This window comes from Entelurus aequoreus, linkage group LG13 (genome assembly GCF_033978785.1).
Source record: "Entelurus aequoreus isolate RoL-2023_Sb linkage group LG13, RoL_Eaeq_v1.1, whole genome shotgun sequence".
Lineage (NCBI taxonomy): Eukaryota > Metazoa > Chordata > Actinopteri > Syngnathiformes > Syngnathidae > Entelurus > Entelurus aequoreus.
The window spans coordinates 5,562,381-5,577,459 of record NC_084743.1 but is presented as its reverse complement, the minus strand read 5'-3'; the positions used below and the strand labels follow the sequence as shown (position 1 = coordinate 5,577,459).

Here is a 15,079-nt window from a genome sequence, read left to right as displayed (position 1 = left end):
ATGGAGCTGTTTGGTCGCAATACCCAGCAATATGTTTGGAGGAGAAAAGGTGAGGCCTTTAATCCCAGGAACACCATTCCTACCGTCAAGCATGATGGTGGTAGTATTATGCTCTGGGCCTGTTTTGCTGCCAATGGAACTGCTGCTTTAAATGGGACAATGAAAAAGGAGGATTAGCTCCAAATTGTTCAGGACAAGCTAAAATCATCAGCCCGGAGGTTGGGTCTTGTTGGGTGTTCCAACAGGACAATGACCCCAAACACACCTCAAAAGTGGTCAAGGAATGGCTAAATCAGGCTAGAACAGGGGTTGGCAACCTTTACCACTCAAAGAGCCATTTTGACCAGTTTCATAAATGAAAGAAAACAATGGGAGCCACATAACTCTTTTGAAATTTAAAATGAAATAACACTGCATACAAAGTTTTTTTGTTGCTTTGGGCTATGTATAAACCAGGGGTCTCAGACCAGCACCTTAATATGAAAATGTAATGTTAGTGCGGTTCGGGAGTTTTATATGAATGGCGCTGGACAGCGTCATACTTGCCAACCCTACCGATTTTTCCGGGAGACTCCCGAATTTCAGGGCAACTATTCTCTCGAATGTCTGCTGATTTTCACCCAAACTTCAATAATAAGGGCGTGCCGGGGTGACACAGCATTTAGCGCCCTCTACATCCTGTACAAACAGCGTGCCGACCCAGCCACATGTTGTATGAAGCTTCTGCTTGCACACGCAAGCGACGGCAAGGCGTACTTGTTCAACAGCCATACAGGTTACACTGACGGTGGCGGTATAAAACAACTTTAACACTCTTACTAATATGCGCCACACTGTGAACTGTTGGAAGCATATCCACATTAGGCAGGTGGACTGACCTAATTAAGTCTGTCTTGGTCTCCATTCGGAGCTTTTTTGGCCATCATAGCCTCATGCGGTTGCTTTATCGCCCCTTGGGCTAAGTGTCACTAAAGGGGGTCTAGCAAAGTGGCAACTTTAAGACTTTTGAGAATTGTTGGTTTACTTCCCTGACCATGACGACATTGACGTGGACTCCTTCCATCTATCTCCCATGTAAATAAGCTGTTGCTTTATTGCTAGCTTGCTTAAAGAAAAAAAACAGCACCTACTTTAATGTGGGGCGTGCTTTATAAGTTTTGTACAAGTAATAAAGATCTTATTAAAAGATCTTAATGGGGGACTTGTTGGAAGCATATCCATATTTAAGTGTTACTTCTTTCTAAAAACTCCTATAGTCATATTTACATCAGCTAATGTCTCGTGTGGTACAAAGTGCTTGGATTCGAGTGTCCTTGGTTAGAGTCAGAGCGCTGTCTTTGTTGAGACTGCCTTTACATTCCTAAGATAAGGAGCACAGCTAGACTGGGGAAACAGCAGGTGGGGGGGACAGGAGAAGGAGGAAGTAGACAGGAGTTCCGGGGTTTTGGTAGACCGATCTGGACCGGGCTAGGGAACGCTTGGGTGCTAGGTTGGTCTCAGGTTTGTCCTCTAAGCTTTGAGAATAAACTACAAAATACCAACTATTGCCTGGAGATTGAATATAAACATCAGCGTATTGCCATAAAAAGAATCTGGGAGAGACTAGCAATTTGAATTCCCCATTGGAGGAATGCTGGTCGACGCAACAGAACCCACACCAAACAAGAATGACAAACACATTTCGGGAGAACATCCGCACCGTAACACAACATAAACACAACAGAACAAATACCCAGAATCCCATGCAGCCCTAACTCTTCCGGGCTACATTATACACCCCCGCTACCACCAAACCCCGCCCACCTTAACCAACGCACGGAGAGGGGGGGGGGCAGGGTTGAGGTGGAAGAGTTAGGGCTGCATGGGATTCTGGGTATTTGTTCTGTTGTGTTTATGAGAGTTTATCAGATGGGGACATCTCTACGCTGCTGACCCGTCTCCACTCGGGATGGTTCCTGCTGGCTCCACTATGGACTGGACTTTCGCTGATGTGTTGGACTTTCACAATATTATGTCAGACCCACTCGACATCCATTGCTTTCGGTCTCCCCTAGAGGGCGGGGGGGTTACCCACATATGTGGTCCTCTCCAAGGTTTCTCATAGTCATTCACATTGACGTCCCACTGGGGTGAGTTTTCCTTGCCCGTATGTGGGCTCTGTACCGAGGATGTCGTTGTGGCTTGTACAGCCCTTTGAGACACTTGTGATTTAGGGCTATATAAATAAACATTGATTGATTGATTGATTGATGTGGTGTTACGGTGCAGATGTTCTCCCAAAATGTGTTTGTCATTCTTGTTTGGTGTGGGTTCACAGTGTGGCGCATGTTAGTAAGAGTGTTAAAGTTGTTTTATACGGCCACGGTCAGTGTAACCTGTATGGCTGTTGAACAAGTATGCCTTGCTGTCATTTACGTGTGCAAGCAGAAGCTTCATACAACCTGTGCCTGGGTTGACACGCTGTTTGTACAGGATGTAGAGGGCGTTAAATGCTGTGCCATCACGGCACGCCCTTATTATTGTTGTTAGGGTGAAAATTGTAGAATATTTGCCCCGGGTGAATTCTGGGAGAGGCACTGAAATCCGGAAGTCTCCCGGGGAAAATCGGGAGGGTCGGCAAGTATGCAGCTGAGCCGCATCAGAGTGGTCAAAGAGCTCCGGAGCCGCGGGTTGCCGACCCCTGGGCTAGAATGAAGGTTTTAGAACGGCTTTCCCAAAGACCTGACTTAAACTCGTGGACAATGCTGAAGAAACAAGTCCATGTCAGAAAAGCAACACATTTAGCTGAATTGCACCAATTTTGTGGTAAAAAATTCAAGCAGAAGCTTGTGGATGGCTACCAAAAGCGCCTTATTGCAGGTAAACTTGCCAAGGGACATGTAAGCAAATATTAACATTGCTGTATGTATACTTTTGACCCTCACATTTTCAGTAGACCCATAATAAATTCATAAAAGAAGCAAACTTCATGAATGTTTTTTGTCACCAACAAGTACCGTAATTTCCGGACTATAAGCCGCTACTTTTTCCCCTCGTTCTGGTCCCTGCGGCTTATACAAGGGTGCGGCTTATTTACGGCCTGTTCTTCTCCGACACCGACGAAGAGGATTTCGGTGGTTTTAGTACTGTTGCGTTTGACCAGATGTTCCTCCAAGTGGGATGTAAAACGCTGGTCAGTCCCAAGTTCCTTAGATGACATATAAACTGAACTCAAATGTACCACCAAGCACAGGTTAGGTATTTTGTAATTTATTGTCAAATATTGGAGAATAGAGACCAGCCTCGAACAACACATACGAATGCGTAGCCCAAGTTGATCTGACAACATCCCGGAATGCACTCTCCTCTTCAATATCTCCCTCACGGCCGCACAGATGCCCATTGTGTCCGTTATCTCAAGTCGGCCCGAGAAGGGAAGCAGGGAGGACTCCTCTTCTCTGCCTCCTACTTCAAGGCCGTCCACAGTGCAAGCACTTTGTCATGAGACGATCAAAACAATGAAAAGAGTACAAGATGGAACATTAGCTATTTAAAATGTGACTACAGAAATATAGAAAGAAGTAACTCTTAATTATGGATAAATGTGGATATATGCGTCCGTCAGTACGCAGGAGGAAGACGATGACACAATGATTAAAGACTGACTTTTCATATACCGGTAGGCTGGTTATTTTGATAACGTACAGGCGAGCACTTTGTATTACTTTGCACCGTCGTATTATTTGTACTCTGCACGAATGCTGTTCGCCATGTCAAAGTTTGATTGAATGATTGAAAGATTTATTGTTAATAAATGGGACGCTTTGCGTTCCCAAACAGTCATCTCTGTCCCGACAATCCCCTCCGTGGTGGCAGGAACCCCTATATACTACGCTAATTACACATCAAAACCCTGCGGCTTATAGTCGGGTGCGGCTTATATATGGAGCAATCTGTATTTTCCCCTAAATTTAGCTGGTGCGGCTTATAGTCAGGTGCGGCTTATAGTCAGGTGCGGCTTATAGTCCGGAAATTACGGTATGTGCTCCAATCACAATAAAATCAGAGTTGTAGAAATGATTGTAAAGTCAAGACAGCCATGACATGATGTTCTTTACAAGTTAGTGCTGGAGAATGTCACAGTTGTGTTTCCTTTGCAGACTCAACAATAAGAGAGAGGAGGCAGAGAGATAAGGAGGAACGTCTTTCTCTGGTGTTGTGGAGGAGACCTCTGACAACACTCCATTACTTTTTTCTAGAGTTATTCATCAAGCTAAAGGAGTGGACGCTCAAGTAAGAAACCGGTTTTCTTCTCCTCTGTTCTTTTCGTTTGTGATTTGTCGTCTTTCCTGCTTTAGTGTCAAGGCCTTGCTGGATAACCAAACTGTTGTCTTCCTGTCTAATGCAGGCTGTGGCAGCGACGGGGTGTGGTGTTCCTAGTTCTGCTGCTGTGTTCCCTCTTCTCTGTCACCTACTCCATCCAGGGGGCTCACCAAAAAGTAAGGGCGTGTGTGAGAAAGATAATCAACAGCAGTTTGTTTACAGATTACAGATCAGTCACTCTTTAAAAGAGTCTTTGACCATTTGATCACTGCAGTGGACGTTGCCTTTCCACTTCATTTTAGGAGCGCTGCACTTCATAGAACTTCTCTAAAGTTACTCACATGATGAGACGGTGACGATTGATTCATGTTTATTTTGATCATACTATCAATTATGACACATCGAGTCTGAAATGAAATACTGCAGAAGCTCTTAAAGAGGAACTGCACTTGTTTTGGAATTTTGCCATAAAACTCTCTAAAAAAAACATCCAACAACAATACTTCATTTAAGTTCAAGTTAAAGTACCAATGATTGTCACACATGTCTGACCTGAATATTAACCAAGAATTAGCGATATTGTTATATGCAAATGGTTTATACTTGTATTGCGCTTTTCGACCTTCAAGACCCTAAATATATATACACTATAACCACATGTAAATATATACACTATAACCACATATAAATATATACACTATAACCACATGTAAATATATATACACTATAACCACATATAAATATATATACACTATAACCACATATAAATATATATACACTATAACCACATGTAAATATATACACTATAACCACATATAAATATATACACTATAACCACATATAAATATATATACACTATAACCACATATAAATATGTACACTATAACCACATATAAATATATATGGACTATAACCACATATAAATATATACACTATAACCACATATAAATATATATAGACTATAACCACATATAAATATATACACTATGACCACATATAAATGTATATACACTATAACCACATATACATATATATGGACTATAACCACATATAAATATATACACTATAACCACATATAAATATATATACACTATAACCACATATACATATATATGGACTATAACCACATATAAATATATACACTATAACCACATATAAATATATATACACTATAACCACATATACATATATATGGACTATAACCACATATAAATATATACACTATAACCACATATAAATATATACACTATAACCATATATACATATATATGGACTATAACCACATATAAATATATACACTATAACCACATATAAATATATACACACTATACCCACATATACATATATATACACTATAACCACATATAAATATATATAAACCACATATAAATATATATATATATATAGACTATAACCACATATAAATATATGTAGACTATTTAAAAAAAAAATATATATAAATAATAATAATAATGTAAATATATATACACTATAACCACATATAAATATATCTAAACCACATATAAATATATATAAACCATATATAAATATATATACACTATAACCACATATAAATATATATATATACACTATAAGCACATATAAATATATATATACTATAACCCCATATAAATATATATTCACTATAACCACATATAAATATATATACACTATAAGCACATATATATAAACCACATATAAATATATATACACTATAACCACATATAAATATATATACACTATAACCACATATAAATATATATACACTATAACCAAATATAAATATATATAAACCACATATAAATATATATATATACACTATAACCACATATAAATATATATAAACCACATATAAATATATATACACTATAACCACATATAAATATATATAAACCACATATAAATATATTATAATAATAATAATAATATATTTTATTTGTAAAAAGCACTTTACATTGAGCAAACAACCTCAAAGTGCAACAGTGTAAAAAAAATAAATAGTAAAAATAATAATAAAAGATAATACAAATAAATAAAATATAAAACTAGAAACAGCTCAGTAGCTAGAACAGGCATGCATATCTATAAAAATCTATAAAAAGTCTTTTTTTAAAAGATGGGTTTTTAAGCCTTTTTTAAAAGCATCCACAGTCTGAGGTGCCCTCAGGTGGTCAGGGAGAGCGTTCCACAGATGCTATATACACTATAACCACATATAAATATATATAACCACATATAGATATATATAAACCATATATAAATATATATAACCACATATAGATATATATAAACCATATATAAATATATATACACTAACCACATATAAATATATATATAACCACATATAAATATATATAAGCCACATATAAATATATACAACCACATATAAATATATACAAACCACATATAAATATATATAACCACATATAAATATATATAAACCACATATAAATATATATACACTATAACCACATATAAATATATATACACTATAACCACATATAAATATATATAAACCACATATAAATATATATACACTATAACCACATATAAATATATATAAACCGCATATAAATATATGTGTCGCTTTTTTGATTAGTCAGCGCTCCCTAAATGCTCTTTTTGGTGGAAGTAACTAGCGACCAAGCGAGTGGATACTTTTAGAAACGTAAACAGGAGCGTGCGTCGCTCTTCTTGGTGAACAGCAAGTGCTGGCCTGTCTCCTTCCCCATCTAAATTAGGACAAAGAACCTTTTAGAAACGTAAACAGGAGCGTGCGTCGCTCTTCTTGGCGAACAGCAAGTGCTGGCCTGGCTTCTTCCCCATCTAAATCAGGACCAAGAAGAAAAAGATGTTGGAGGAAGGTTTGTGTGCACTTCTGGCCATGTTTGTTTGGCTGTTCATGTCTTCTACTCATGTTATGCAAATGCACAATGGCTACTAATGCCAATTCTCCCCCACCAGACCTTCTTTAGCTTTCAACTCCATTGCAACTTGAAACACGGAACATCCAAATTGTAAAAACATTTGAAGTTTTTGTGTTTTTGTTGACTCCAGTATGTCCAGTACCTGGAGAAGAGGTTCCTGTGGTGTGCATATTGGGTCGGCCTGGGCATCCTGTCTTCTGTGGGCCTTGGGACTGGTCTGCACACCTTCCTGCTCTACCTGGTGAGATGTAAACACTCATAGTCCCTCCAGGCTTTTTATTTTAAAGACATCAAATCAACTTGTATTTTTTCTGAATTTGTTATCAATGTCCGTATCACCTTTTAAGTCAAAGCACGGGATTTCAACACATACTGTATTGATATTTTACTCGTTTTATGGCACACAGACTTAAAAGTAGACACTAGATGGCAGTAAAAGCACCTACTCAGTCAAATTTACTTTACTACTTGAATGAATTATAACTAGTAATAGTAATAAATAATTGTAATTATTGAAAGAAACACCAGCAAAGACTTCCTTCTTGTTAGCTGTCTGCTCTGTGGTCCACAAGTTGCAGACATTCATTTATGTTCCAACACATTTAGTCCCTCACGTTATAGCGCTCATTTCTGTCGGTACATGAGGCATTATCATCACACTTCAACATCTCTAGCATGTAAATTCGGCCTCTTTGAAAAGGAAAATATCTTCTTGATTGTTTTACCCTGGATGAATGAATGTTGAATAGATATGTGAATACATGTCAGCTATGAAGTAAATTATATAAACTACATTACCCAGAAGGCTTAGCAACATAGACAGGAACAGGAAGTAGGTCCGAGCCTCGCGGGAGGACGACAATTGTGCCGTTTGAGCCAAACCCAACAACTTGGTCAATACCAAGCTGGTGTATAATTCAACATTACATAAGAATGTCTCCCAAATTCCAACTCAATTCCATGAATTTGAATTGAGATGGCAAACAGGAAGTAGAATTGCAATTCAAATTATATTTGAAGGAAGCGAAACTGAAATTCCAATTGGTAAGTTTTCTGTCCTCCAGATTGATTGATTGATTGAAACTTTTATTAGTAGATTGCACAGTACAGTACATATTCCGTACAATTGACCACTAAATGGTAACACCCCAATAAGTTTTTCAACATGTTTAAGTCGGGGTCCACGTCAATCAATTCATGGTACAAATATATACTATCAGCATAATACAGTCATCACACAAGTTAATCATTTTAATTTCCCCTTGGGGATTAATAAAGTATTTCTGATTCTGATCAGAGTATATACATTGAATTATTTACATTATTTACAATCCGGGGGTGGGATGTGGTGGTGGTGGGGGGGGGGGTGATATCAGCACTTCAGTCATCAACAATTGCATAATCAGGGAAATGGACATTGAAACAGTGTATGTCTGCCTTGTGTGGATATGCACAGCGAGCAGTGAACATAGTGAGTTCAGAAAGCATAAGAACAAGTACCGTATTTCCTTGAATAGCCGCCTGGGTGCTAATTAATTTAAAACCTCTTCTCACTCCTGCGCTTACCAAAAGCATGCAGAATAGGCAAGCATGCGCTAATTATTTTAAAACCTCTTCTCACTCCGGCGCTTACCTTATCATGAAAAGCACATTTAATTAAAAAAAAAGTTATTATGGTCTTACCTTTACTTGTAAATGAGTCCATGTGCAGCTCCTTCTGACCAAAAGCATCGGTAACTTGTTTAAAGAAGTCTTCCTTATCTTTCTTCAGTTTTAAAAGTCTCTCTGTCTCAATGGAGATATTCCTTTAATTATTACCTCCTGCTTCGATTGAAAGTCCAGTTTAGAAAACTCTTTTATTTTAGAAATGCAATCCTCCATGTTAAAAGTGCAAGCAAACGATGGCTTCCTTGTTGCTGCTTGTTGTCTTCTTCTGCAGCACCGGTCTTCTGCAGTACCGGTAGTCGCAAGAAGGATCGCTAGCGCTCTCTACCACCAGGAGGCGGGAGTCATTTAATAACTCATATTTGACACACGCAGCTACGGTATATTAATAAAACATACTGTTGTTTTTAGCATATTCAATAGCTTGGACCTTAAATCCTACTGAATAGCTCTGTATCTTCTTCTCTTTATGCCATTTTAAATTATTGAAATTAGCCTCCTCCATTTTGGAAAATGATGCCTTGAAAGGTGAAGTGTCACTCGTGACGTGACGAGTTTGACCCGGCGGTGAAACGAGGCGTACCGGTTTTTCAAAATAAATCGCTTTGAAAGACGCAACTCCAAAACCAAAAAGTCGGCTCTCCACCACTACAAACTAACAATATTAATATAAATAATTGCAATTACCGGTATATAATAACACAATATCGATATTTTTCTTCCCTTTATGCGATTTCAAATGACTGAAATCAGCTTCCTCCATTTTGAAAATGATGACAGGGGAAGTGTCACTCGTGACGTGACGAGTTTGACCCGGCGGAAATTCTAGGCACATGCTAATTATTTTGCGAAACGAGTTTGACCCGGCGGACGTGCCAAGCATGCGCTAATTAATTTGCAAAACGAGTTTGACCCGGCTTTAATTCTAGGCAGGCGAATACTATATTCCCGGCGGCAATTCAAGGAAATACGGTATATACCAGGGGTCGGCAACCTTTACCACTCAAAGAGCCATTTTGGCAGGTTTCACAAATTAAAGAAAATAATGGGAGCCACAAAAAAAAATTTTAAATTTAAAATGAAAAACACTGCATACAAAGCTTAAATGCTTTGTGCTATGTTAACCAGGGGTCTCAGACACACGCACTGGCACGCACTATAATGTGGAAATTTGATGTTAGTGCGGCCCGCGAGTTTTGAATGAATGGCGCTGGATAGCGTCATACTTGCCAACCCTCTCATTTTTCCCGGGAGACTACCGGATATCAGGGCGTGATGGCACTGCTTTTGGCGCCCTCTTCAGTCTGCCCAAACAGTGTACCTGCTCGACCACATGTACAATGCAGTTTCGGCTTGCTCACGTAAGTGACAGCAAGGCGTACTAGCTCAGCAGCCACACAGCTTACACTGACGGTACCAATACCCAGAATCCCATGCAACCCTAACTCTTCCGCGCAACCAACGCACGGAGAGGGGGGGGGGTTGATGTGTGGGGAAATTTGGTGGTAGCGGGGGTGTATAATGTAGACCGGAAGAGTTAGGGCTGCATGGGATTCTGGGTATTGGTTGTGTTGTGTTTATGTTGTGTTACGGTGGGATGTTCTCCAGAAATGTGTTTTTCATTCTTTTTTGGTGTGGGTTCACAGTGTGGCGCATATTTGTAACGTAACAATGTTAAAGTTGTTTGATACGGCTACCGTCAGTGTAAGCTGTGTGGCTGATGAGTAAGTATGCTTTGCTGTCTCCTATGTGTGCAAGCAAAAGCTACATACAACTTGTGGCCGGACTGGCACACTGTTTGTAAATGCTATAGAGGACAATTATTGCAGTGCAATTAGGGCACTTCCTTTATATAGTAATTAGAGTGTAAATATGATTATATTTCCCCTGGGAGTTATCTATGAGAGGCACTGAGATCCACAAGTCTCCTGGGAAAATCGGGGGGGTCGGCAAGTATGTAGCTGAGCCGCATCAGAGTGGTCAAAGAGCCGCATGCGGCTCCGGAGCCGCGGGTTGCCGACCCCTGGTATATACATTTGATTATTTACAATCCGGGGAGGTGGGATGTGGAGGGGGGAGGGTGTTAGTCAAGGGTTAAATTTGCCAGAAACATTGTGTACAGTACATTCCTTACATAAAATGTCATTGCAGTGAACTTCTTGTGTTGTTTCTTACATTCAAACACATTTTAGGGTAATTCAGGACTTACTCTAAATTGCAATGAATTCCACTTCCTGTAATTCTATTTCAACATCCTGTGGGATTTAGCCAGATCCATTAGAACTCCAATGAAATACATACAAATATGGAGTATTTCACTAGTCTGTTGTAAACAGGTTTTTTTATCAGCTGGTGAGCGTGCAGAGCTTGTGCTACTAATACTCGGGTATCTGTTTGGCCTTGGAAGTGTCCGCCCCTCTGAGGGCCGCGTGGACACGCTTTTAAGTGCGGCCGTGTTTTGATGATTTGCACCACTCCACAGAAACTTGCTGCTCCTCAGCTTGGAGCTGGAAAGGTTTCTTGAAAGATACTTCTGAGAACCATCTTGTTGGCACATTTCCTGGAACAACACCAATAATAACACGCTATTTTTTGGAAGTTATTTTCCGAGTAGGGATCTAACGATACTCAGTAATAATGATAACTGTGGTGGAACTGACACTTCGTATTACCGCCATTAATTGAAGTAATGTAAAAACCAAAATTGATAACGGCACTTTGATAAACTGGACTGACTGGCGCCAGCTCACCAGCTTAAACGCTAACATGAAAACAAGAGACGGTAACGTCTTTCCCCATTTAAGTAGCACTAAGTAACATTTCGAGCTTCAGAAAATATATTGACATAACTTTTAGGGCGATACATGGACTTACAACTAGTTGAGTGCCACCTCTGAGGGAGTGTGTGTGGCTTTCACTGGCACTACAGGAACCCTGACACACAAAAAACTACAAACGTGCTGACTTGCTTTACAGCATACGTCACTCCCCCTTTCCTATTTGTTAAAAAGACAGAAGTCGATGTGAACGCCTACGTGCAATTACTGCTATCGTGGCCGAATACGAAACAACCAAAGAAACAAAAAGTTTTTTTTATGGAGACAAAAAAAGAAAGGCTACCCGGATAAAAGGACAATCAAGGATCAACATTGGCCCGGATTTCACTCAAAGATGAGGAGGGATATTGGGCTCTGTTCCTGCTGGACTAGTCAGTGACTTTCAAAGCTCAAATCAAAATGCTAATGCTGATGTTTGCTATTGGAAATTTGCGTGCCCGCAATAAATAGCCATAATTAGCCAGTCGCGCGATAGTTGGCAGTTCCACATGGACACGATACATACAGAGTTGAATATAAATAAGATAACAAATTCATTGCAGCATAACACCATCATTTGTTTTTCCTTGTGGTTTGATATTGTTTGAAGATTGTTCCCCAACACTTGAAATACACTACTTTTTTATATTTTACCACACAGATTAGCTTTAAATGCACACAGTATTGGATTTGAATCGGATTCAGACTAAAAGTCAGTTGTGTCGCACATCGCTAAGCCGGTGGGATCGAGGATTACGAGACAAAGGAGGTGTTTTTACGGTGCGTTCAAGGACCACTGAACAGAGTAGGACACAACACCCGGCAGAAATAAGAAATGATAATAATTAGAGATTATCGGCCGATATATGCGTTAAAATGTAATATCGGAAATTATCGGTATCGTTTTTTTTATTATCGGTATCGGTTTTATTATTTTTTATTTTTTTATTTTTTATTAAATCAACATAAAAAACACAAGATACACTTACAATTAGTGCACCAACCCAAAAAACCTCCCTCCCCCATTTGCACTCATTCACACAAAAGGGTTGTTTCTTTCTGTTATTAATATTCTGCTTCCTACATTATATATCAATATATATCAATACAGTCTGCAAGGAATACAGTCCGTAAGCACACATGATTGTGCGTGCTGCTGCTCCACTAATAGTACTAACCTTTAACACTTCATTTTACTCATTTTCATTCATTACTAGTTTCTATGTAACTGTTTTTATATTGTTGTACTTTCTTTTTTATTCAAAAAATGTTTTTAATTTATTTATCTTATTTTACTCATTTTTTAAAAAAGGACCTTATCTTCACCATACCTGGTTGTCCAAATTAGGCATAATAACGTGTTAATTCCACGACTGCATATATCGGTTGATATCGGTATCGGTAATTAAAGAGTTGGACAATATTGGATATCGGCAAAAAGCCATTATCGGACATCCCTAATAATGATAATAGATTTGTATTAGTTATGCACTTTTCATTGAAATAACTCTTAAAGTGCTACAGTGCAAACCAATTTTAAAACCATAAACTAATCCCTTAAAACTCCGATTACAACACTAATCAATGATATCATGGAAAGGATTAAGCAAGGACATCAAACAAAGCACTGACACGATTCAGTTTAAGAAACTGTTCAAACTACAAAAGTTCACAAAGTACAAATTAGAAGAATTATGATCAACAACTTGCGATATTCTCATTAATCTCCCAGGTGAACCATAAACTACTTAACTATTTATTTATGAGAACTTTAATTATTGTGTATATGTTTATGTGTGATATTTAGTATGTATTTAATATTTGTTTACTTATGGTATATTTCATTTATTTATTCACTGTTCTGTTACAAAGAACAAAGAAATGGGATAAAACTGCTATAATATGCAAAGGGTTAGGTTTAAATATGTGATGCATTAATAATAATAATAATAATAATAATAATACCTGGGATTTATATAGCGCTTTTCTAAGTACCCAAAGTCGCTTTACATGTTAAAAACCCATCATTCATTCACACCTGGTGGTGGTAAGCTACTTTCGTAGCCACAGCTGCCCTGCGGTAGACTGACGCATTACACTGTAGTTGTATTATATGCATGGTCCAAATAAACTCAACTATCAGTGATTGATTGATTGATTGAGACTTTTATTAGTAGGTTGCACAGTGAAGTACATATTCCGTACAATTGACCACTAAATGGTAACACCCGAATAAGTTTTTCAACTTGTTTAAGTCGGGGTCCACTTAAATTGATTCATGATACAGATATATACTATCATATATACTATCATCATAATACAGTCATCACACAAGATAATCACATTGAATTATTTACATTATTTACAATCAGGAGTGTGGAGGGGTGGGGGGGTGGGGATATGGACATCAAGTAGTGGACATAGAGAGAGAGAGAGAGAGAGAGAGAGAGAGAGAGATCAGAAGGCATAAGAAAAAGTATCTGCATTTGATTGTTTACATTTGATTGTTAGCAATCCGGGGAGGGTGTTAGTTTAGGGTTGTAGCTGCCTGGAGGTGAACTTTTATAGCGGTTTTGAAGGAGGATAGAGATGCCCTTTCTTTTATACCTGTTGGGAGCGCATTCCACATTGATGTGGCATAGAAAGAGAATGAGTTAAGACCTTTGTTAGTTCGGAATCTTGGTTTAACGTGGTTAGTGGAGCACCCCCTGGTGTTGTGGTTATGGCGGTCATTTACGTTAAGGAAGTAGTTTGACATGTACTTCGGTATCAGGGAGGTGTAGCGGATTTTATAGACTAGGCTCAGTGCAAGTTGTTTAACTCTGTCCTCCACCTTGAGCCAGCCCACTTTAGAGAAGTGGGTAGGAGTGAGGTGGGATCTGGGGTGGAGGTCTAGCAGTAACCTGACTAGCTTGTTCTGAGATGTTTGGAGTTTAGATTTGAGGGTTTTGGAGGTGCTAGGGTACCAGGAGGTGCATGCGTAATCGAAAAAGGGTTGAACGAGAGTTCCCGCCAGAATCCTCAAGGTGCTTTTGTTGACCAGAGAGGAAATTCTGTAGAGAAATCTCGTTCGTTGGTTAACCTTTTTGATTGAAGCATAGGAAACACAAAAGATGCAAAATAGTGTTTTTTCTAACAGTGTCTATTTATTTAGTAGATTTTGAAATAACCGTGTGGAAAGATATCAGTGTGTGTAGAAGTACTTTTACCATTGATAAGTGCTCTTTTTGGTTCATGATCCGAAATGTTCATTTTATTGCATCCCTACTTGTGATTCAGTTGTTCTGTGACACATTTTTGCTCTCCCCCTCGCCAAATATGTCAACTTCTTTGCCCCAGCAAAGGAGTACATCCCACACCATGACTGTG

The 15,079-nt window shown here is 38.7% G+C and overlaps 1 protein-coding gene across 3 annotated transcripts in view; it reads left to right on the top strand.

Moving 5' to 3' along the window:
- vmp1 (vacuole membrane protein 1) overlaps positions 1-15,079 on the top strand; it is a 62,240-nt gene that overhangs the window by 4,393 nt on the left and 42,768 nt on the right. For all 3 annotated transcript variants that reach the window (XM_062068408.1, XM_062068409.1, XM_062068410.1), the window contains exons 3-5: positions 4,140-4,272; positions 4,388-4,478; positions 7,360-7,470. In XM_062068408.1, the coding sequence (XP_061924392.1) occupies positions 4,140-4,272; positions 4,388-4,478; positions 7,360-7,470 (335 nt within the window). The remainder of the gene's footprint in view (positions 1-4,139; positions 4,273-4,387; positions 4,479-7,359; positions 7,471-15,079) is intronic.